Genomic DNA, 26421 nt, shown 5'->3' on the forward strand with positions numbered 1-26421 from the left:
ACAGACCTTTGACTCCTCCCTGGAGTCTAAATCTAGTTCTTTCAGTTCTTCAAGGGGTTCCGTTTGAACCCTTACATTCCGTAGATATTAAGTTATTATCTTGGAAAGTTTTGTTTTTGGTTGCAATTTCTTCTGCTAGAAGAGTTTCAGAGTTATCTGCTCTGCAGTGTTCTCCTCCCTATCTGGTGTTCCATGCAGATAAGGTGGTTTTGCGTACTAAGCCTGGTTTTCTTCCGAAAGTTGTTTCCAACAAAAATATTAACCAGGAGATAGTTGTACCTTCTTTGTGTCCGAATCCAGTTTCAAAGAAGGAACGTTTGTTACACAATTTGGACGTAGTCCGTGCTCTAAAATTCTATTTAGAGGCTACTAAAGATTTCAGACAAACATCTTCCTTGTTTGTTGTTTATTCTGGTAAAAGGAGAGGTCAAAAAGCGACTTCTACCTCTCTTTCCTTTTGGCTTAAAAGCATTATCCGATTGGCTTATGAGACTGCCGGACGGCAGCCTCCTGAAAGAATCACAGCTCACTCCACTAGGGCTGTGGCTTCCACATGGGCCTTCAAGAACGAGGCTTCTGTTGACCAGATATGTAAGGCAGCGACTTGGTCTTCACTGCACACTTTTGCCAAATTTTACAAATTTGATACTTTTGCTTCTTCGGAGGCTATTTTTGGGAGAAAGGTTTTGCAAGCCGTGGTGCCTTCCATTTAGGTGACCTGATTTGCTCCCTCCCTTCATCCGTGTCCTAAAGCTTTGGTATTGGTTCCCACAAGTAAGGATGATGCCGTGGACCGGACACACCAATGTTGGAGAAAACAAAATTTATGCTTACCTGATAAATTACTTTCTCCAACGGTGTGTCCGGTCCACGGCCCGCCCTGGTTTTTTAATCAGGTCTGATGAATTATTTTCTCTAACTACAGTCACCACGGTATCATATGGTTTCTCCTATATATATTTCCTCCTGTCCGTCGGTCGAATGACTGGGGTGGGCGGAGCCTAGGAGGGATCATGTGACCAGCTTTGCTGGGACTCTTTGCCATTTCCTGTTGGGGAAGAGAATATCCCACAAGTAAGGATGATGCCGTGGACCGGACACACCGTTGGAGAAAGTAATTTATCAGGTAAGCATAAATTTTGTTTTTTAAGTAGGCAACCTAAGGTATTGATCTAGACCCATTTTGGTATATTTAATGCCACTATTTCACAGCCAAAATAAAACTTAACTTTTTCACAAACTTTGGGTTTCTCACTGAAATTATTTACATACCGCTTGTGCAATGATGACATAAATGATTGTAAAAGCTTTTCTCGGATCCCCTTTGTTTAGAAATACCAGACATACATGAAAGAAAGTCTGCCATTATGCAGTTTATTTATTTATTAAAAAAAATAATAATAATATAAAAAATATATATATATATATATTTTTCTGCAGTGTAGGGAACCTCCTCAACTCTTTCACCTTCCTGATCTCCACAAATAGCTCTCTAACCCTCCCTCTCTCACTAATTATGGCCATCTTTATTATTGGCAGCTGTCTGCCAGTACCAATAAAACACATCTATTTATATATATTTTTTTATGTTTCTGTAGTGTAGTGGTCCACCCACCACCCCACTCTGGTGATTGTTAGCTAGGGCCCCCCACCCCACCTTTTTTTCTGTAGTGTAGCTCCCCATTCCTACCACTCACTCCCCCCCCCTGCAGTATAGGGCCCCATTTCAATTTTGACATCTGCTTAAAAGTTTAGTATTTTGTAATTAAAGGGACAGAATACACCATTTTTCATATAACTGCATGTACTAGACACTACTATACAGAATATGCACAGATACTGATCTAAAAATCCAGTATAAGACCTTTTAAAAATGTACTTAGAAGCTCCCTGTTTAGTACTGCTGATGAAGTTAGGCTGGGACACCCATTGAAAGGGGCATAGAAAGCAGGAAGAGCAGACCCCCCTCCCCCCTTGCATATGAAAAGGCTCATTACACAAACAAGAGCAAGCAGGAATCTGTAGACTTCGGTCTACATCTGATACTTTGGGGTTTGGTTAGGAGTCTGAAAATCAGCACAATGTTATTAAAAAATAAGAAAAACTATACATTGTTCCAAAAACACTCCCAGATGGGCTATATAAATGGAAGATCTACAAAACATTTATGCAAAGAAAAATCTAGTGTACAATGTCCCTTTAATTGTAATATATATTGATATTATACAAAAGTGAAGTTGTGAAGAGAAGGTCATCATCCCAGTTATGGAAACCTATGCAATGGAAGTCTACGTACAGTAAAGCAATTCCATCCTTTTGTTACCCCCAGATACAAGACGGTATTTTGTACTCTGGCTATAATCAGACAAAAACCCCAGGGCCATTAAAGGCGCATATTTACATTTTATTTGGTTTTCATAGAAATGTTTACTTCCTAACACGTTAGACCTCCCTTTAATGTTCCTGTTAATTCTAAAGCCTTTTTCCATGTGCATAAAGAAAAATATCTTGTTTTTTTAATTTCCTATAAAAATACTTAGCGGTGGCTTTTACAGGGAAGAAAACATGATTTATTATCTGCGGGAGAAAGTGCATCGTGGGTTGAATGGGGGAGGTAGAGAGGGATCGCAGTCTGGATGGCAGGATTTCCGTTACATATGGAAAAGGTTACGGTTTCTGGTCTCCCAGTAGTTGATACACAGGGGCTTTTTCTTTTAATCTCACCCCAGGGCAGTTTTTCCTAAGTAAATCCAGAGGACCTCTCAGATTCCTAAGAAACTTAGGCTTTGGGCCAGTTCTTTTAACCCACACAACTACTTTCCATTACAGGGTTAAAAGTCCATTCAATATACAAACTATGACGTTAATTTATATTGTTCAAGGCATATTTTTTTTTTAGCTAAATAAATTTTGGAGATACATGGTAGCCATATTGTATGTGTGCTAATTTGTAGTTTTGTAGGCTAATTTGAGACATATTATACCAATTTACAACACAGTATGCTGATTTGTCACTGTAGTGGCCATAAATGTGTTCTCAAATTACTTTGTAAGGTTGAACTTGATGGACTATTGTCATTTATTTTTTCAACCTCATTTACTGTTACTATATTAAAGGACCATAATAGTCAAACAATTACATGTTCTGATCCGTTAGAGCATGTGATTTTATGATTATTGACACCTGCTCTACTGTGTTTTTAACCACTGCAAAGAGGTTAAACACAGAGTAGCAGTGCAGCTCGAGTCCAGGGGTGCAGTGCTGTTCCCGAGCAGAACTCACTGCTCATCCAATCAGCAGCCCTAGTTGCACGACTCTTATGTGTAATAAGCACAGCTGATTGGAGGAGGGGCAGGTTCCACTTGGGACCAGAAGTGCACCGCAGATCCCGAGCGGCACTTTTACTGTGTGTTTAACCCCTTTGCGTGGTTAAACACATGGTAGAGCAGGGTCGATAGTCGTAAAATTGCAAAGAATTAGAGCATGTTGTTTCTTTCCACAATTATGGCTCTTTAACTATTTTACCTAATGTTTAAGGGACAGTAGAGATAACACAGTACAATATATGAAATGCTGCATTTAATAAAGTCTATTTTAGGGTCCTGAATAGTAAGTATTCTCCATGAACTGTGCATAGCCCTAGTATGATATTACCTTCCATGTGCTTTCAGACTCACACTCGTACCATCCCAAAGGAAATCCACATTGGACAAAAACAAGAAGATAATTAAAGGGACACTAAAGTCAAATGAAACTTTCATGGTTCACATAGGGCATGCAATTTTTAGAGATGTTTCCATGTGCTTCTATTATCAAAATTTGTCTCATTCTCTTGGTATCCCTAGGTAGGCTCAGGAGCATGCATGTATATTTAGTACTTTGTGGCAGCAGCGTTTACAACAATGTTTGTAGCAATTTTATACCTTGTTGCAAAACTGCTTCCATAGAGTTTTGAAGACGTGCACACTCCTGAGCTCTTATGAGCCTACCTAGGTTTACTCTTCAACAAAGAGGATAAGCAATTTTGATAAGGAGTAAATTGGGATTTTTTTTAAAATGACATGTTCTGTATAAATCATGAAACTATCATTTTTATTAATGGCTTCCAAACTACTGGTATGTTTATCATGATATATCAGTTTAAGCTCTCAAGTAATTTATAACTGCCCTAAGTTGGGACAGGTATTTTCTTACCTAGGGTAGCTTATTATAATGTGTATTGCTACATGCAGACTAAAACTATTTTTTTCTCCTATATTTAAACAACTAATATAGTCAGTTTTACTTTGAATACATCAGTATGCCTAGCATTTGTTAATGTTTAGTGTCCCTTTAATTGTGGCTCATTGAGTTTGTACACTGCTCTTAGCAATGACTGTTTAGTATGTAGTTGGCTTAGGCCATTTTCTGCATTGTAAAGAAACCATAGGTTACAGGATTTTATTCTGGCCTCTTTATGTGACAAGCACAATTTGTACACAAAAGCAAGGTATATTTTACAGCAAAAGCAAAAAAAATGGTGTATATTGCAAAGTTTTTACTATGTTTACTTATTTTATGTTACGTTGTCAAATGTTTTATATCGCCTTAAAGGGAAACTAAACCCAAATGTTTTCTTTCATGATTTAGATAGAGCATGCAATTTTAAATGGCCATGATACCCAAATGTTGAAACACTTGAAAGTGATGCAGCAAAATATCACCTGAACATCTCTATGTAAAAAAGAAAGATATTTTCAAAAGTTCCTCAGTAGCCACATCCCATTGTAAAGGACTTCTAAGCAACAAATCAGTATGTCTGTTACGGGACAGCTAAGGGAGTGAGCTTTCGTGCACACTCATCTTATTTCCCTATTCAGTTTAAGGAAGTTTACTATGAAATCTCATGAGAGTTAGGTCAAATCTCATGAGATCACAGTAAGAGAGTTCATGACCTCAGCACTGCTGATGCTGATTGGCTGCTGTTCATTTATTTATTTATTTTACCTGCAGCTGGGCAGTAACTGAGTATAACTTTTTACACAGAACTTACTCTGCTGAGCTGAGGAGATTGTGAGGTAAAATATCTTCCTTTTTTACATAGAGATGCTCAGGTGATATTTTCCTGTCAGCTTTTTACAGTTATACTGCATTAGTTTAAAGTGATTTAGCATATGAGTATTATGTCCCTTTAAGCGACGTTCTAATTCACTCCTATTATAACTTTTTCTTCGTTCTCTTGCTATCTTTATTTGAAAAGCAGGAATCTAAGCTTAGGAGCTGGCCCGCGCTACCCAGGTGCTGAACCAAAAATAGGCCGCTCTTAAGCTTAGATTCCGGCTTTTCAAATAAAGATAGCAAGAGAACGAAGAAAGATTGATGATAGGACTAAATTAGGACTGAATCATGAAAGATTTTTTTATTTTGGTTTAGTGTCCCTTTAAAAACCTTGTTGACCGAAAATCAAGCAGGTTAAATGCCAAGGCCATGATTCAAATAAGGCAGAGTAGTTTCAAGGGCTCATTATCGCTAAACATTGTCACTAAATATATCAGTAAGATTTGGGTGGTAGATTCCATGTTAGTGACAGCTTGTGCTTTATTACTGCATTTAGTTATAGGAGCAATGCTCCCCAGTGTTCTTTGTCAGTTTGTCAGGGAGATCTACCTATGTGGGCTATGAATTTATGGAGTGTGTCAGTAACAGATGTCAGAGTTTGAGATGTGTATTGCGCCATATAAGAACATACCATATTTATACAAACCACCTGTTTTTAAGCCAAGCTTGCAGACTATATTTGTACAAAACGCACATATAAGATTTCTTTTTGTTCATTTAAAGGGTCATTATAGTCGAAAAATGACATGCTATAACTCTTACACAGCAAGATCCTGCTCCTAGTGCTGCTGATTGGATATTCGTCAGTTTTCTCGTGGAACCTGCAGTGCTCTGCAGGTCCTGGTCAATACTTCTACCATGTGTTTAACCACTTTTGGCAAGAGTTAAACACATAGATGTGCAGGGTTGCTAGTCTTAAAATTAAATACTCTAATTCATTAGATCATATAATTTTGAGACTAGCGACCCTGCACCTTTGACTACCATGAGCCTTTAAACGTAGATGAAAAAGGAAAACTATGAAAAAATCCCTGTTGTTGGAGTGTACTTACACCTTTGTCGATAGACCACAATCTACCATTTAGTTTTCAAATGCTCTACAATCCCCCACCCTTGAGCAGTGCTTTTCCTTCATCTAAAAAGTGGTCAATATTTGCTGAGCTGGAACTTTGCGTTTGTGCTTCTTCTCCATATCTTTATATTTCTCCTTCTGATAGCAAACCTAGGTAGTGCAGGAGTTAACTGGGAGCAGTGCTTGGCTTGTTATTTTTCCTTTCTGTGCTTCCGCACGCTTTTCACAGCTTGCTGCCGATGAGGGACGCGCAGCACTGGGATCAATTAAAGTCTGACGAGCCCTTTCTGGGGAACCTTTCCATTTCAGCCCAGCTACAGATGTCACAGCTGGGGATGCAGCTGTTCTGACCTCCTGGAACCCAGGGAGGTGGGAGCTGCGGGTGGGGAGGGCTTTATGGTAGTTATAAACTGTCACTCATGTAAAATGTAACTGCTAACACCCAAACACAATATTATCCACCCTTCTGGAAGTTCTATCTCCTTCGTCATGCAAAGGGAATATTGTAGTTTTTTACTGAATATTATCTCTTTCTCCCATTTTATGTCTTTCTGTCCGTCCGTCCATCCCACTGTCTGTCTCTCACTACACATTTATACATAAACACACATATATGTGTGTTTGTATATGTATATATATATATATATATATATATATATATATATATATATATATATATATATATCACACAGAGAAAGTCCAGCACTCGCTTACAAGCTCTCAGCTAAGATTAAAAGCAAAACTGGAAGACTTAGTTACCGCATCTGGCCAAATGGGACAAGCCCAGGTACCACATCAAGGTCTCTTCCAAAACCTGGGTCCCTAATACAGCCATAGAAATGCAAGCTCTCAATCAAACAAACTGGGAACAAGTTAGGGTTCACAGACTTATGTAATCTCCCTAGACATATACAAAACACGAAAGGGGACTGCACTCTGAAACTGGACTGGGTACACATCCCATGACCCTGCAACATGCTCAGCCCTGGGTGCTATAGCACTCTCAGGAAGCTGTGTTGTCTCCAGAGTCACAGGCAGTTAAGCCCATACAAGCCTGGGTGCAAGGCCCATAGAGAAAATGACAAAATAAATTAATACAACACACAGAGAAAGTCCAGCACTCGCTTACAGGTTACCCAGAATCCTTTTGTGCATTGGTAACAATGTATATGGAGTTTTACTGGGGGAAAAGCAAGCGGGGATACTTGCTTAGATGTGCTAATTTCCTATGCAATTTTTTTTTTATTGATTTACTTCTGAGACATGGAGGATTTTAATCTCAAACTTTTATCTCTACCATAATTGTAATGAATTATATATATATATATATATATATATATATATATATATATATATATATTTTACAAAAGAATCTTAAAGGGTCAGTAAACCTTAAATTTTTTTTTATATAATTCTGCACATAGTGCAGAATTATATAACATTACATTAGCCAATTGTTTAAAATCATAATATTGCCTTTATTTTTAAAAAATATCGCCGTTTTACAGACCCGCTCTCTGGTCTCTGGTGAGCGGGTCTGTTGTTTTTACTGAGCGCATCGAGCCAGCTGTATAGTCACAGCCCGGCCCGACCTCGCCATTAGACACAATGCAGCTCGCTCCCGCTGTCAGACAGAGCAGGAGCGAGCTGCATTGTGTCTAATGGTGCGGTCGGGCTGGGCTGTGACTATACAGCTGGCCCGATGCGCTCAGTAAAAACAACAGACCCACTCAGCAGAGCCCAGAGAGCGGGTCTGTAAAACGGCGATATTTTTTAAAAATAAAAAGGCCATATTATGATTTAAAACGTTTGGCTAATGTAATGTTATATAATTCTGCACTATGTGCAGAATTATATAACATTTTTTTTAAGGTTTACTGTCCCTTTAATGCGGCTGACATTTTTTTTTTTTTAGCAATGCCACATACTTTGAATGGGTAGTGCAGGGTGTTATATTATAGTTTATATTACAAGTGGTGATTTAACTTAAGCACAACACAAAATAGTGCTGGAAAGTTAGAGCTTTTGGAGACCTGAAGCAAAGTGTTAACTCTTAAATATATGTATAACAAAATATGTGTATAATATATGGAAAATAAACTAACTCATATTAAATGTAAAATAAAGGTTTATTATTGAAATAAATGTTTTAACAGTTATGAGATGTGATATATGACAAGTTCCTGGACTGGGAAGTTTTAAAGGTGTATTTGTGTGAGTGTGTATATATATATATAGAGCAGGTTTTTAAATCTGTTTTAATGGTAAAAGGTGAACCAAACGTTTCGGCTCTCTCAGGAGCCTTTGTCAATGGTAGCCAAAACTGACATGGTCATTGACGAAGGCTCCTGAGAGAGCCGAAACATTTATAAACCTTTAATGTTTTGTGCAAAAAGCACTGTAAAATGTATTATTATATAGTTCTATGACTTAAGTGGGTTTTTTTTGTTTTGAGTATTTAGTAAACACCAAATAAATACTAGATAGAATGATGCATTCAAAGAAAAAATTAGGCTAAGAATAACATGTAGATAGATATACTTTGTACTTTTTAAAGTTTCATTGACTGTTTAAATATTGACAAAATAAGTGTAAAATTTTAGTGTATGTAAAACAATGGGAGCTGCCATGTTGCAACTTAGGTTACCTTCTCTGCTGTGGCCAATTAGGGACAGTTATTAGAGTGTGCAGCCAATGGATGTGTGGAATATAACAGTGTTCTGCACTTCAATTTCTAACAAGAACTGAAAAGCTCACAGTTTCAGAATAGAATTACAGGAAAAGGGGACAAAATAAAATATAAAAGTATATTGCAGACATTTTTATATACACAATTTATCATTTTATATTATCATCTCAAAGTGTTTAATGTCCCTTTAAGGTATAATTAGTTTTTTTTTTTTAGTTTTTTTTAAACAATGTGTAAATGTATGTTTTTGAGATTTAAAAAGCCTCATTATATTCGGTAGGTGTAATCCTGATCATTTTAAAGGAGTAGCTTCGGTTTAGTGCTACCAGTGTCTTGGGTTTCTTATATAAACAAGAGTTATGATGCCAGAATATCTTTAAAGCACCTTTCCTGCTTGTTTCATACTAACATGCTGAATTATCTTTTCTCATTATTAATCACAGATCCCCAGATACGCACTGACTTCTACTAACTGCCCCTCTGCACCTTAATAGTCATAAAAGTCTTTTTATGATCGAATTGCTATCTTTTCCCTTTGACGCATATTCAATTGCAATTAATCTTTCTTTTGTCCTTGTTGGGCAGAATTAAAGCTATTTTGGTCTGCACGGTCCCCCAGCTTATTATTATACGTTTACCACAAGCTTACCCACAATGTGAAGTTCTGTGGGTTTAATAGATATTTCCCGTAGTAGCCCTCCCATTAGTACTGTAGATCACAGCACTCAGCATTCTTTAAAGGGACATGAAGCCCAACATTTTTCTTTCATGATTCAGATACAGAATACAATTGAAAAAAAAAATCCAATTTACTTCTATTATCCAATTTTCTTTGTTCTCTTGTTATTCTTTGTTGAAGAGATATCTAGATAGGTAGTGTGCACATGGAGTACTACATGACAGGAAATGGTGCTGCCATATAGTGCTCTTGCCAATGTATAATATTAGTGCATATAAAAAGAAAATTTGATAATAGAAGGGACGTAGAATGTTGCTTAAAATTGTATGTTCTATCTGAATCATGAAAGAAAATGTTTGATTTTATGTTCTTTTAAGAATCATGATCTAGTGTATATATGCCACAGATGCTTAGAATAATATTCCAATTTTAAATAAAAAATATTTACATTTTTCTCACGTATTATAATAAAATACATTTTTTTTAATTATTTTTTTGCAATCCTACCCCAAAGCAGAACATGCTGTGATCAGAGATGTCATCACAGAAAATGCAGAATGTCTGCAGAAATAATAGGGAACATGCAGGAGCTGTTAGCTCTTTTCCTTTGCAGCCCCCTGCTCCAATTTAAGCTGTTCTCTTCAAACAGTGCAATGCTCTGGCTGCACTGTGTAAGTTTTATTTAACACAGTGCAGCCAGAGTGAATCACTGTTTGCAGGTAACAGTCAAATACAGAGCAGTACTGCATTAATTGATGTCTGGTTCTAAGTTTTTTTTTCAACCCTGCCCCTAGCCCTTTCCTAGTCTGCAAAGCTGTGAATTCTGAATATTGTTCTTATGAGCAATGCACCTGTAACTACATTTCTAACTTATAACTATGTGATGTTAGACCAAAGGCAACAGAAACAAATGTATTAATATTTTTTTTCTCTGCAGCTAATGTGCAATTTAATTATCAGCTACTGCTATATATTATAAAACTTTAAAAATTGCTTTATGCTCCAGGTAATCATTGCATTGCAATTGATCTGGTTCTTTATTGTAACTGCTTCCTTTACAAATTAATTTAATTTCACAATGATCTGGACAAAAATTTTCAATAAAAAAAATCTCTGCAGATCAAACTGGCTTTGTGTTCAAGCACACCTCGGTGGTGAATCTCCGAAGGGTCTTGCATGTCATAGAACATTACTGGTCAAAGGGGAGAGACGGTGCCGTGCGGGCCTCGTCGGAGGCCTTCCTGCTGTCCTTGGACGCGGAGAAGGCCTTCGACCGAGTAGAATGGCCGCATTTGATGGATTCATTGCGTAGGTTCGGTTTTGATGGCCCATTTCTGAAGGTACTAGGTAAAATCTACGACAAGCCGGTGGCACGGGTCCTTTCCAACGGGCTTTTCTCGGGGGATTTTCCTCTTCAAAGAGGCACCAGGCAAGGATGCCCCCTGTCCCCGCTGCTGTTCAATTTGGCGTTGGAACCATTGGCGATAAAGCTCAGACACACTTTCCCGGGAATCATAGTTAAAGGAGTTCCCCTCCACCTTGCGCTATACGCGGATGATATGTTGCTATTCGTAGATTCCCCGCAAACCCATATACCCAATATCCTCCGAACGATAGCCGACTTCGGTAGCTTCTCCGGGTACAAGATAAACGCCTCCAAATCTGAGGTAATGTGGCTTAATAAACACCCTCACTCCACACATGACTTCCCATTTGTGGAAGTGACAGAGAAACTGACTTATCTAGGCATACACCTGCATAGAGACCCCTCAAAAATCTACAAACTAAATATCTCGGAAAAAAGTGCTCAAATCACTTCCCAACTATCCAACTGGCTCAATCTCCCTCTGGGACTGTCAGGTAGGGTCAACCTGATCAAGATGACAATATTGCCCAAAATACTCTATCCCCTGCTTATGCTGCCATTCCTCATGACCAAGGCAGATACACAGTCACTCAATCGAGCAGTATCTCAATTCATTTGGAAAAAGGGCAAACCGAGAATAGCGATGGAGAAGCTTCAGCTTCCATACTCAGCGGGAGGGCTGGGCCTTCCGAATGTTAGACTGTACAACTGGGCGGCATTGGCCCGTCTTGTCATGGATTGGCAGCTGAACACAGGACATTTTAGTGACGCCAGCCTTGAAAAGGCGGTAGTGGCACCTATGGCATTGTCCTACCTACCCTATGGGGACCAAAAAACGCTCCCGCCGGGGGTATATAACAATGTAATATACGCAGACCCACTTAAGGCCTGGCAAGGAATCCATAAACACCTGAAAACCGGCATGCCCTCACCAAAATTCATCCCGATAATCGGAAACCCAGATTTCCCTGCGGGGAATGACCAAGAACCATTCCGAATCTGGAGCAGAACTGGCCTAACACTGGTCGGTGATGTGCTAGATCCATTACACCACACGGTGCGGTCGTTTCAAGACTTAAGAGCTAAATACCTAATCCCAAACAAACAGTTCTACGCTTACTTACAGCTGCGTCATTATGTAGCGTCATTGCAATCCTCTAATGTAGGATTTTGGGATGCATCACCCTTTGCAGTTTCCCAAACACTATTCAGGGCAGGGTCCTTCTCTCTATACACGAAATAGAAAATAACAAATAAGGGAAAGTCAATTAAAGTGGAGAGTAACAATGATAACGTATACCTATCAGCTGAGAGCAGTGTGTTGATCAGCTAGCTCCCAACACGCAATGCAAGTGTTTGTTAGAATAACAAGTATTGATAGTGGAAAGTGACCAGGTCCTATGAGTTTTCCCTACCTCAAGTTAGGACCGGTGAGAATCATATACCACCGCTAAATGCACACGTATGAGGTTATAGGTGCAAACACCCTAGATAACTAATACATATATATAAAGATGCCAACAGTCCACACTCCATACCTGTGTACTACTGGAACCTGAGCGACAGTCCGTTTCGGCAATATATCCGGTTTCTTTACTGTGTATGGATTGTCTCATTCAGTTGGTATCCAGCTCCTGTGTGAGCTCCGGTGGCTGCAGTGGGTGACTCCTCCTTTCGTTAACGTCCCAGGTGTTGGGCGTGTAGATGCGGTCAGGACAATGGTGCAATACTTAGCTGCTGTGCTACACTAAAGGCCAGGCAAGTGCAAACAAAATTGAAAAAAAGGAGCACGAGCAGCAGATCTATGCACAAAAAATTTTATTTACAGACAGTAAACATAGCGCATTGGCGCTCAGAGTGAAGAAAAACAAACACGTTTGTCAAACAATATACAAAACGGTGAGAGGGGAGAAAAAACCCCCGGGGTAAATACTGACAAATTAAGGAGACTAGCTAGTAGGAAAACAGGTATACGCGTTTCAGCTTACAGCCTTACTCATTACCTGACTAAAACACAGTGAGGTGAACTTAAAAACAGTAGCTAGTCATCCCATTGGTGGATGGGAACACTCCCCCCAAATAATCCTCCAATGGGTGTTTAGTTACGTAGCCAAAGACACCTGGGGACGCACAGGGTTGCACACTAAATACAGCATACTGTGTGTCACAGTATGCTGTATTTAGTGTGCAACCCTGTGCGTCCCCAGGTGTCTTTGGCTACGTAACTAAACACCCATTGGAGGATTATTTGGGGGGAGTGTTCCCATCCACCAATGGGATGACTAGCTACTGTTTTTAAGTTCACCTCACTGTGTTTTAGTCAGGTAATGAGTAAGGCTGTAAGCTGAAACGCGTATACCTGTTTTCCTACTAGCTAGTCTCCTTAATTTGTCAGTATTTACCCCGGGGGTTTTTTCTCCCCTCTCACCGTTTTGTATATTGTTTGACAAACGTGTTTGTTTTTCTTCACTCTGAGCGCCAATGCGCTATGTTTACTGTCTGTAAATAAAATTTTTTGTGCATAGATCTGCTGCTCGTGCTCCTTTTTTTCAATTTTTTTTTTTTTTTTTTTTTTTTTTTTTTTTTTTTTTTTTTTTTTTTTTTTTTTTCCTTCTCTCTATCTCATATCTACACCCGCCTGATACAACAAAAAGAGTCTCAGATCCTAGAGGACATATCAACTAGGTACAATAACGACTGTTTAACAGAAGTGACGACACAAGACATCAAAGAGAGTCTAGAACATGCACAGCAAGCGACACTGGCAGTGTCACACAGGGAGGCACAGGTCAGAATCCTACACATGGACTACATTACACCCCATAGATTATCAAAATGGAATAGTTCAATCCTGGATAGATGTGTTAAATGTGGCGCTGCGACCCCATCATTTCATCACTATTTTTACACTTGCTCGAAGATTAGGAGGTTCTGGAGTCACTGTCAATATTGGCTTAAAATTACACTGCACATAGAGGTAGTATTTACAGAGGTAGAGATTTTTATGCTGAAATGGGAAGACTCACATAAAAGATTGCACAAATTCCTCACATTATACACTATACTAGCTAGACAATGCATTCTTACAAGATGGTTAACTAGACAAGCTCCAACAATAGCACAACTGAAACACCTATTGCTTAAACAACTCTTTGTGGAACAATATGATGTTCGACTTGACACAAAACACAGGCTGCGCCCCTTCTTGAGAAAATGGGGGTCATTCCTGGACACACTAGACCCAGCCATTCGAAATCAGGTGCTGAAACCTTTTGCTCATTTGGAAGCAATGCAACAGATAGAATTGGGTGAAGGGGCAGAACACACGGGGCAGAACACACAAAGCCGAGAACCCTTTGAAGTGATGTTATTCTAAGGGTAGGGGGGAAAGACTCAAGCTGAATATTTAACCCAGACTACCACACACAAGAAAGTTTTTTTTTGTTTTTGTTTTTTTTTCCCTCCCCCCCCCCCCCCCCCTCTTACCAACCCCCCTCTACCTCCTTCATTTATCCTTTATTGGAAATGGAAAGGTTCACAGTCAAACTGCCTATAGATACCTGGTCATATGTAGATAGTTACTTTACATGTTTTGAATGTTTTTAAATGTTTTAAAATTAAAAATGTTTTAAGGAATGAGGTGTGCAACTATATGCTGAAACCTGAGATATGGACATTACTTCTGCGACATGCCATCTCTGCAATGACTTTTGATTGCTCACACTTGATTGTTCACACTTGTAAACTGGAAATCAAACAGCTGTATAACTGTATAATTGTTCATTTGAAGAGATTACTGTCTATACATGGAATGACTACTGTGAAAATGTTGTAAGCGCTTGATTCCTTCAATAAAAACGAATTTAAAAAAAAAAAAAAAATCTCTGCGCAGAAATTGAAAAAAAAGTTTTGCCTCTGGGCAAATCCTAGAAATTTTAAAGGCACAATACTGCTCCACTAGACCTGGATCAATAAGAAATTGCAGTGGGCTATGAGGAATTACATTTTTACCTATTTATGGACTAGTACATTTCTATCTCCTGATGAGAAACTTTTTCCATGAGTGGTAATATACAGTGATTTTTTTTCCCAGCATGCATCTTCAGTACCACCAATTACAAAGTCACATGAATTTTAGAAATATTTTGCACCATGGTGTAAATTACTGATCTGCTTCTGGGCCTTAAGAAAGTTACAATACAGGTCTCATTGTGGCTGCATTTTTTTTCTTGATTGCTCTGTATTAGTTTACTTTTTACATTTAGTATGTATATGTAATGCATAAATGACTGCAAGTTTATTAATCTATTATCTTCTCCTGCTCTCTATCTCTTATAATTTATTTGTAATTATCTCCCTCTGTTTGTATCCTTTTCTCCATTCCAACTGCCACTCTTTTTTTCATCTTTCCTCGTCTCCTTATTTTTTCTCCCTCTCCAAGCCATCTTTCCTCCTATCTTCACTCTCTTTGCACAACAGGAAAACCAAGGGGTCTCTATTCATTAAGAGGTGAATTGAAACATTTCAATTCCCGCCATTAAAGTGAAGGTCCATTTTGATGAATTAGTGCCCGGTTTTTAATAAACCTATTAAAAACAAGGTCACTTTAATTCATCAAAATTGACATTTCACTGTGTTCTTCAAAAATGTACCTTTTAATCCTGGCAGCCACTCCAGCACTTCCTCCACCCGTCGCAAGCTGTCTTTGCGGGTCCAAAATTACGAATCCGGCTTTCTCCAATCACAGCGTTGCATCAGGCCAAGATTCCCCCGGGAGGGAAGCTGTGATTGGAGGAAGCCTGATTTGTCATTTCTGACGTCTGCAGAGGCTTCCGACGGCCGGGGGAATCGCTGGAGCGGCATTCAGGATTAAAAGGGTAAGTTTTTGAAGAAAACGAGTGTAATGTCAATTTTGATGAATTAAAGTGCCCTTGTTTTTAATAGGATTATTAAAAAACGGGCACTAATTCATCAAAATTGACCTTCACTTTAACTATGCATTATAAAGATCCAAACCCAGTGAGTATCTCCTGCAAGAAGAGCTGAGTTAGCCCTGCACATTGCATAGTTAATTCTGTGTACAATTCACCTAAATTGGGAGAAATGCAGGTGAATTGAATGCAGCAATAACTATGCATTGTGCAAAGTTAAATCAGCTCTTCTTACAGTAAATACTCGCTGGTGTTGGCTCTTCATAATTCATAGTTGGTAAAAGATTTGAAATCACCTACAATTCTGCCATTCATTTCTTTGTGAATAGAGCTCTTAGAATCCCATTTCTAAATAAAAAAAAAGAAAAAGTAATTTGACTAAGGTTGTATCACCCTTCACTATAAGTATGTATGTCTCTGTTTGATTCTGATTGTGCTGATTCGTGCTTTGATTTCAGAAATTCTGTTGTTTTTGCTAATATGGGTTGTGTGATAAAGTTGATTTGGCTTAAAAATATTCAGTAGAAATCATCTTCTACAAACATATCTCATTCTCTTTCAGAACCGGGGTCGACTTGCTGAGAAAAGAACCATTCCTCTCCCTCCCAGTAGGATCCCTAAAAAGGAGCCGTGTTCTGTGTTCTCCCCAGGGGATGACAGCCCTAAAGGGAATGGAGAACACCCATCTGTGAAGCTGGAAGAAGATTTGCATATAAGTATCATGAAAAGAAGGTACGTGTCCTAACGAGATACTCCGTTTAATGAGCTCCCAGTGCCTGGGGGTACTGGCTTTGAATAACCGTCATGTGTGGGCCCGTTTTGGCTGCTCCTTCACTCATGCTGGCAGCAGTGTATTGGAAACAGGATCTATGCATTCCTCTCGGACAGCACCTGCTGCATTCACTGGTTCTGTCCCACCCTGAGCACTACTAATTTAACATATGGAGTAGTTCAGACTTTCTATATCATATACTATGATTGTGCACTAATTGGCCAAAAAGTATGTGGACACTGGACCATCACACCTATATGAGCTTGATGGACTTTTCAAAACCATGAATATCAATATGGAGTTGTGTCCCTCTTTTTGGTTATAACAGCTCCAACTCTTCTGGGAAGGCTTTCCAAAAGAGTGTGTGCCATTCAATCGAAAGAATGGCACTGTTGTTGGATGAGAATGTCTGTACTGAATGATGCAACAGAAGATAGGTGATTTTTACCCGCTACGTGCTTCAGCACTCGGTAGCCCCGCTCTGTGAGTTTGCATGGTCTACCACTTATTGTTGCTCCTAGATGCTTCCACTTCACAACAATAGCACTTACAGTTGACCAGGGCAGATCAAGTAGAGAAAAAATGTCATAAAATGACTAGTGGTAAAGGCGGCATGCTACAACAGTGCCACATTTAAAGTCACTAAACTCTTCATTATGACCCATTGTACGGCCAATGTTTGTCTATGGAGATTTCATGGCTATGTGCTAGACTTTTTGCACCTATTAGCAATGGGTGTGGCTGACCTAAACTATAATAACTAAACTGAATAATTAATAGCGGTGTCCACATACTTTTGGCCATATAGTTTATGAATGCTTGTGGTTTGCTCTTCTAATTAAGCCCATGATAAGGTGTTTTCAAAGTAAGGCACAAATAAAATCCCATTAATACCAAATAGTAGCTATGACCATAATGTTATTTATACATGATCAAGGGAAGCTGCTTTTATTTCCCTTTAATCAACTGATACAAACATACATGATGGTAGATTAAAACAGTCAGAAACTTGTCTGTGCCGTTACACCGCTATACCACTTTTTTAAAATATGACTTAATATGATAAAAAAATATATTGTATTCTTCTGCCGTTTATAGTCCTTCCCTCCTCCCCTTCCATTACCTTTTCTGTAGTGCAGTGACATATAAAGCGATCCCACACGCTCTATATATCATAGTTCATGCGTGCAGAGAACTTTGGGGCAACAGCTTACATTTAGAAAAATATCATCTGGGTGCAAGTGTGCATTTGTGTATATCAGCTAGGCAAGCCCGTCCATAGCACAAAGTGAGCCGTGTGGCAACAGTCCTGATTGGGTGACAGTAAAAAACATCACCCGGGGAAAAAAAGAGTCCATCAAGGTGGGAAGTGAAATGTAAGTAAGAACAGCGTTCTCCACAGAAAATGTTGACTGCTAGGTGGCATTATGAAGTAGTCAATGGCATTATGAAGTAGCCGGGTGTGGGGGGGGGGGGCAGTGTAGTATTTTCTAATATTATATAATTCTCTGCTATCCAAAGCACAGATTATTTGCACAATTTAACATCACATCCATAAATTTAATGATAACCTGTGCAATAAAAAAAACAATATTTTTTAAGATTAACTAATTTTAGTTTAATATTGGCTAAAATTTTAGCTGGGTGTTTAGTAAAATCAGCTGGGTGGTGCACCCGCTAAAAAAGTCCTGGGGAGAACTCTGATTTAGAACAAATAATAAAATAAAAATATTTAGAAGCATTAAACCTAATACACACAAAAAACATTTCACGTATCAGTCTATCACTTTAACTTTTCAATCTAGGCATTCATGAGAGCTCATCATAATGCTTTTTGTCTGTACTTAAAAATAACTACTGGTCTCCTGAAGTATCTACTGCTAAACTCCCAATAATATATAGTTCTTAAAGGGACATGAAACCCAAAATGTTTCTTTCGGGATTCCGATAGAGAATACAATTTTAAACAACTTTCCAATTTACTTTTATTATTTATTTGCTTCCTTCTCTTGTTATGCTTTGCTGAAAGGTTTATCTAGGCAAGCTCAGGAGCAGCAAAGAACCTAGGTTCTAGCTGCTGATTGGAGGCTGCATATATATACCAATTGTCACTGGCTCACCCATGTGTTCAGTTAGAAACCAGTAGTGCACTACTGCTTTTTCAACAAATGATACCAAGAGAATGAAACAAATTAGATAATAGAAGTAAATTAGAAAGTTGTGGAAATTGTATTCTCTACATGAATCGTGAAATATATTTTTGGGGTTTCATGTCTCTTTAAAACACATTTAAAACGCACTTAATGTTGTGCATAGCTCCTCAGTTACATTAAAGGGACAGTCAACACCAGAATTTTTGTTGTTTAAAAAGAAAGATAATCCCTTTATTACCCATTCCCCAGTTTTGCATAACCAACACAGTTATAATAATACACGTTTTACCTCTGTAATTATCTTGTATCTAAGCTTATGCTGACTGCCCCCTTATTTCAGTTCTTTTGACAGACATGCTGTTTAGCCAATCAGTGCTCAGTCCTAGGTCACTTTACGTGCATGAGCTCAATGTTATCTATATGAAACATGTGAACTAATGCCCTCTAGTGGTCAAAATGTATTCAGATTAGAGGCAGTCTTCAAGGTCTAAGAAATTAGCATATGAACCTCCTAGTTTTAGCTTTCAACTAAGAATACCAAGAGAACAAATCAAAATTGGTGATAAAAGTAAATTGGGAAGTTGTTTAAAATTGCATTTCCTATTTAAAACATGAAAGTTTTTTTTGGACTTGACTGTCCCTTTAAGCAGTACTGATGAGCTAAGTACAGAACTTTGTTTAAATGCAAACAAGAAAAATAAATTAAATTGTCTCTGACTTTGAAGGGGTTAAAAACAGTTGCAAGGGACATTAGAACAAAAATTAAATGCTCATTAACCCTCCAGTAATAAACTTCAGACATGAGCTCTGGTAAATTGAAAACATATTAATAACAATTAGACTATGGGGCTGATTGATCAAATTCTGGACGGACATGATTCTCTGCAGCGAATCATGTCCGCCTGGCATCGCTAAATGCCGAAAGCATACGCTGTCGGCATTTAACATTGCACAAGCATTTCTTGTGAATTTTTCTTAGTTCTCCTTTTATCTTTACTCGATAAAGCAAGAATGAAGGTTTAGAGCCAGCCCATATTTGGTTCAGACCCCGGGTAGCACTTGCTGATTGGTGGCAGCTCCTGAGCCTACCTAGGTATCCTTTTCAACAAAGGATACTAAGGGAACAAAACAAATTAGATAATAGAAGTATCAATATACTTCTATTATCTAATTTGTTTTGTTTAAAATCACAAGCTCTATCTGAATTATGAAAGAAAAAAATTGTGCTTCATGTCCCTTCAAATTACTACTGGAAGAGATAAAATTAGAATTTGTAATCAGGGAGGGTTACACCAAGAGCAATTTAATTTAGAAATGACTATATTTATTTTTATATATTACACAAGAAGGCAGCCCAGGTATAGGTTACACCTGGAATGGTTTTGAACTCGTTTTAATTACTTTGTGAAGCAAGAGGTGTTACCTCTGGGGTTGAAACTTGGCATTGTAATTCAATACAAGAGGCAAAGTAAGACCACACATTAAGTAGAACATTTTATAAACTGAACATACAGCAATAATTTTTGTGCCAAATTTCAGCAACTTAAATGGACATTGTAGTGAAAAAATTATATTCTGTAATTAGGTCATGTCATTTTAGCACTACCGACCCTGCAAGTTTATTTGCTTAAAACCAGAAAACCTTCTGGGTCATGATACAGCCACTGCTGATTGGTTCAATTACTATATCTATATAGGACCAGCAGTTCTCTGCGGCTCCCTAGTTGTATTTTAAGTTTATGTTTAACCGATTTGAGGGGGTTTAACACATAAGGGTTAATCAGAATCTTTTGGAAATCCAATGATTTTCAACAGAAAAAAAATATCAAAGCCTAGGGGAATTTTGTAGATAAATCATTTGATAAGTTTGTGCTGTAATGAATTTGAGCATGTCATTTTTGCTCTACAATTTCCCTTTAATGTACAAATATGAAGCGTACTCTCTAGAGTAACAATGAGATTTATAAGAACTCTTGATAGATACAACTGCAGAACATGTGTTATCATATAGAGATGATTAATTGATATATAGATCTCTATGTTTTAGTTTAACAAATATGTATCTTATGTTTTTGTTCAGTTAATAAACTAATACAGTGACTCAAGAATTTAAACTGACCTATCTATCTATCTATCTATCTATCTATCTATCTATCTATCTATCTATCTCTCTATCTATCTATTGGGTACTTATAGAGCGCAAACTAATCACCCGTGAAGGTCTCAAGGCGCTAAGGGAAAGGGGATAGGAGAAGGGGGGAGGGGATGGGCATTCAGTAGAAAAACCAGGTTTTGAGGTCCTTTCTGAACTTTGTAAGGGAGGTGGATTGTCTGAGGTGCAGCGGGAGGGTGTTCAATGTCTTTGCCACCATGTGGGAGAAGGATCTTCCACGTGCTGTGGATTTGCTGATGCGGGGGATGACTGCGAGTGCTTGGTCGGCCGATCGGAGTTGTCTGGCGGGGGTGTAGAAATTTACGCGGTGGTTGAGGTATTCGGGTCCGATGTTGTGTAGGGCCTTGAACGCGTTGGTAAGGATGAGTCTGGCTGAGGCGTTCTGGATACGTTGGTGTCTCTTTTAGAGTTTGATGGTGGAGCCGGCATAGAGTGCGTTGCCGTAGTCTAACCGGCTGCTGACAAGGGCGTGGGTTACTGTATTTCGTAGCAGGTGGAGAATGTGGAAGCATGTTGAGGTGATGGCATTGATTTGTCGGTCCATGGAGAGTGACGAGTCCAGGATGAAACCTGAGGAGGAGGACTTCGGTTTTGTCTGTGTTTAGTTTGAGCCGGTTGTACTTCATCCAGGCGGCGACAGCTGTCAGGCCTTCGTGGACGTTCTTTTTGGTGGTGGTGGGATCTTGGGTGAGTAAGATGATTAACTGGGTGTCGTCGGCGTAGGAGACGATGTTGAGGTTGTGGCGTCGGACGATGGCAGCAAGAGGGGCCATGTAGATGTTTAAAAAGGTGGGGCTCAGCGAAGAACACCACAGTTGACTGGTGTGGGTTTGGAGGAGAAAGGCGGGAGTCTGACTTTCTGGGTCCTGCCCGTGAGGAAGGAGGTGATCCATTCCAGGGCTTTGCTGCGGATGCCGGCGTCGTGTAGGCGGGTGCGGAGGGTGTTGTGGTCGACAGCGTCGAAAGCTGCTGAGAGGTCTAGTAGGATGAGGGCGGCGGTTTCTCCTTGGTCGAGCATGGAGCGGATGTCGTCTGTGGCGGCGAGGAGGGCGGTCTTGGTGTTGTGGTTGCTTCTGAAACCGAATTCGGAGTGGTCCAGGGTGTGGTTGGCCTCAATGTGGTCAATAAGTTGCAAGTTGATGGACTTTTCTATGACTTTGGCCGGGAAGGGGAGTAGAGATATAGGCTGGTAGTTATTCGGGTCGGTGGGGTCTGCCGAGGGTTTCTTCAGCAGGGGTTTCAGTTCTGCGTGCTTCTAGATATCCGGGAAGGTGCCGGTTTTGATGGAGCAGTTGATGGTGCAGCGGAGTTCAGGGGCGATGGTGTTGCTTGCTTTGTTGAATATGTGATGGGGGCATGGGTTCGAGGGTGCACCGGAGTTGATGGATTTCATGATTTTGAGGGTGTCATCTGTGGTAACGGGGCTCCAGATAGTCCGTGTGTGGTGAGGGGGGCGAATTTGGGAGGGGTGTCGTTGGGTGTAGGGGAGTGGGTGGTGGAGGTTGAGTTATGAGGTGTGAAACTGTCATAGATGTCGAGGATCTTGCGGTGGATGTGTGCAGCGAGGGTATTGCAGAGGTCCTGGGAGGATGGAATGTTGGTGGTGTCGCTGTTGGGTTTAGAGATTCCTTGATGACTGAGAACAACTCCTTGCTGTTATGTGCATTAGAGTTGATTCTGTCATGGATGGCTGTTTTTTTGGTGTTTTTTATGAGGTGATGGTGGGTGGTGATTGCTTCCTTAAAGGCAGCTTTATCCAGAAGGGTCTTGCTGGATCCCCAGGTTCTTTCCAGTCGTCTGCAGTGACGTTTGGAGTCCTGGAGGGCCGGGGTGAACCAGCTGGCTAGATGTTTTTTTAGGGGGGCGAGGGTGTTGGAGCAGTCTGTAATCCAGCGGTGGAGGTTGCGGGCGGAGGAGTTGGTGTCTGTGGATGTAGGTGGGGAGGATTTGTTTAGGGTGCGGTGTAGTTGGTCTTGGGTGATGTTGTTCCAGTTTCTGCGGGGCGGGTGGTACTGTCGGAGGTGGGTGGTGGGTTTGTTGATGGAGAAGTGTATGCAGTGGTGGTCAGTCCAGAGGAGTTCGGTGATGTGATTGACTGAGATGTGGTTGCCTGAGGAGAAGATCGGGTCGAGGGTGTGGCCGGCTTTTTGGGTTGGGTAGTTTACGAGTTGCTTCAGTCCGATAGTTCTGAGGTTTTCCAGGAGGGTGGAGGTGTTGTGATTGTTGGGGTTGTAAAGATGGAAGTTGAGGTCAGAAATCAGAACTGAGCGTGGGTATACCTAAAAAAACATTGATATTTAGGTTCAATGATTACAACTGAGAGACATTCAGGGCCAGATTACAAGTGGAGCAGTATTTAACTCTTCTGCTTGAGCTAACTCAACTAGAAAAAAAAAATGTTTACGTGTGTCGGGTAGCACTTGTATAATAAGTTGAAAGTAAAGAGTTAACCCGATGCGAGCCAAAAGCTGAATTTTGAATATCACGCGCTTGTTATCGTATTCCCCTATAGAAGTCAATGGAGCAAAAAGTGGAAAAAAACCTTACACCCTGTAACCACCAATCAGCAAGCGCTACCCAGGGTACTGAACCAAAAATGGGCCGGCTCCTAAGCTTACATTCTTGCTTTTTCCAATAAAGATTCCAAGAGAATGAAGAAAAATTAATAATAGGAGTCGATTAGAAAGTTGCTTAAAATTGCACCCTCTATCTGAATCATAAAAGAAAATATTTGGGTTTAGTATCGCCTTAAAGGGACAGTCTACCATAGAATTGTTATTGTTTTAAAAGATAGATAATCCCTTTATTACCCATTCCCCAGTTTTGCATAACCAACACAGTTATATTAATATACTTTTTACCTCTGTGATTACCTTGTATCTAAGAACCTTCTTCCAGCCCCCTGATCACATGACTGTGACTGTTTATTATCTATTGTCTTGCATTTAGCATTATATTGTGCTAAATCTTAAATAACTTTCTGTGCCTGAACACAGTGTTATCTATATGGCCCACGTGTACTTTCTGTCTCTTTGTGTTGAAAAGAGATTTAAAAAGCATGTGATAAGAGGCAGCCCTCAAAGGTTAAGAAATTAGCATATGAGCCTACCTATGTTTAGTTTAAACTAAGAATACCAAGAGAAAAAAAGCAAATTTGATGATAAAAGTAAATTGGAAAGTTGATTAAAATTAAAAGTCCTATCTGAATAATGAAAGTTTAATTTATACTAGACTGTCCCTTTAAGTATCTGTGAATTAATATGTGTAATTTATGTGATTAAAGGCACATTAAAGGGACATTAAACACCTGCTGAAATGCCTTAATTCTAACTCCTTCTGATTACTCAAAATCAAATAAGCATGGATGTGTTTGCCATCTTGTCAGCCTACCCCAAATTGAAGCTGTGCTCTCGCTCATTTATATAATACATTGTTGAAATACTATATCAGTGAAAAAATATCTCCACAAACACTGCAGCACACACTCTGCATGCATCATAGTGAGCGAGTGCTGCAGATTTGATTCCTCTCTAAGCAGCATACATAATTAAAAATGGTGCCGTGCGCACCATGTGACTGCTGTGCCCGTGTGTAACGTTCATTGCAATATGGCAGCATGCATAGGAGTATCAAGCACAGGTACAACATTGTAATTGTAAACACTTTTTTGAACAATTTGGGGTCAACTGACAAGATGGCATAGACATCCATGCGTACTTCATTTTGATTAATCAGAAGGAGTTGGATTTTAGCAGGCAGGTGTTAAAGGGACACTGAACCCAATTTTTTTCTTTCGTGATTCAGATAGAGCAGGCAATTTTAAACAACTTTCTAATTTACTCCTATTATCAATTTTTCTTTGTTCTCTTGCTTTCTTTATTTGAAAAAGAAGGCATGTAAGATATTTTTTTGGTTCAGACAATGGAAAGCACTTGTTTATTGGTGGATGAATTTACCCACCAATCAGCAAGAACAACACAGGCTGTTCACCAAAAATGGTCCGGCATCTAAACTTACATTCTTGCATTTCAAATAAAGATACCAAGAGAATGAAAAGAATTTGATAATAGGAGTAAATTAGAAATATGCTTAAAATTGCATGCTCTATCTGAATCACAATAATTATTTTTAGGGTTCAATGTCCCTTTAAGGGTCCCTTTAAACCTCTGGGTACAACTACAGTACAGTGCTTACTATTTACCATACTATTGTTTCCTCATCTGTACATGAAGCTCTATTTAAAGCCTTTCTCTTATTTTAACCCATTGCTATCTTGGTACACACATGTTGTTGCATCCTGTGACAGAAGCAATCCTTTTTCACAGATCAGTAATGCACCAGCTTTGTGACAGCTGTAACTCTAAGACGACCTGCGCAATACAAAGTGGAAGTTTTACATTTGCAAGCTTGTTTTTTTACACAGTTTAACAGTTACAAATCAAATATAAAAAAGCCTTCAGGAATAATCTAGAACAATGCAACCAGCGCAGAAACATACAGCTCCCGCTTTCTATTGTGCTGCTAAACTGAAATGTGCGGCTTGTCAAGAAGACAACAATAACGCTGATCTGTGAATGTGCACTGCTGCTGCCACAGGGTGTGAGAATACTTAAAGGGACAGTCTACACAAAAATTGTTATTGTTTAAAAAGATAGATAATGCCTTTGCTACTAGATAACATTTAAACCTCTACATTTCTGCCTGTTTCAAAGGCTATATTGACAGCCTCTTAATAACATGCTTTTGTATTTGCTTTTCACAACAGGAGACTGCTAGTTCATGTGGGCCATATAGATAACAATGTGTTCACCCCAAGGAAGTTATTTAAGAGTTAGCACACAATACTAAATGCAAGTAAATAGATATTAAACAAAATGTCATGTGATCAGGGGGCTGTCAGAAGATGCTTAGATACAAGGTAATCACAGAGGTAAAAAATATATTAATATAACAGTGTTGGTTATGCAAAACTGGGGAATGGGTAATAAAAAGATTATCTATCTTTTAAAACAATAAAAAATCTATTGTAGACTGTCCCTTTAATGGGGCAGTCTACTTGAACAGTTTTATTGTTTAAATAGAGAGATAATCCTTTTATTACCAATTCCCCAGTTCTGCATAACCAACACTTATTTTTTTATTTTTTTTTTAATAATTTTTATTGAGGTATAAAGTTGGCATACAAACAAGAGAAAAATAATAATAATAAAAAAAAAGATTGCAGCAGTATACAACAGAAATCTAGAATGGCTTATAACAGGGTACAATGTGTGAATTCTAGTTTGATATACATTACATGTTGTCTCAATCACTCTAAGCCATATGGAAAACATCTTCATCTGCCACATGAATAAAAAACAAATAATACAGTATTTCACAGAAATGCCAATAAAAGTATAGAACCTTCATATTTATCTAAGCGGCCGCTCTTGGGCCTCATAACAAACAATAATAAACAGCTATAACGGAAGGTTGCTCCCAGGATAAG

At 39.1% G+C, this 26421-nt stretch overlaps 1 protein-coding gene across 8 annotated transcripts in view; it reads left to right on the forward strand.

Moving 5' to 3' along the window:
• Window positions 1–26421, forward strand: part of SAMD11 (sterile alpha motif domain containing 11) — a 393689-nt gene that overhangs the window by 113930 nt on the left and 253338 nt on the right. For all 8 annotated transcript variants that reach the window (XM_053690450.1, XM_053690449.1, XM_053690447.1 and 5 more), the window contains exon 3: window positions 16398–16567. In XM_053690450.1, coding sequence (XP_053546425.1) covers window positions 16398–16567 — 170 coding nt within the window. The remainder of the gene's footprint in view (window positions 1–16397; window positions 16568–26421) is intronic.

The sequence above is a fragment of the Bombina bombina genome, chromosome 8 (assembly GCF_027579735.1).
Source record: "Bombina bombina isolate aBomBom1 chromosome 8, aBomBom1.pri, whole genome shotgun sequence".
In the NCBI taxonomy this organism is placed as follows: Eukaryota; Metazoa; Chordata; class Amphibia; order Anura; family Bombinatoridae; genus Bombina; species Bombina bombina.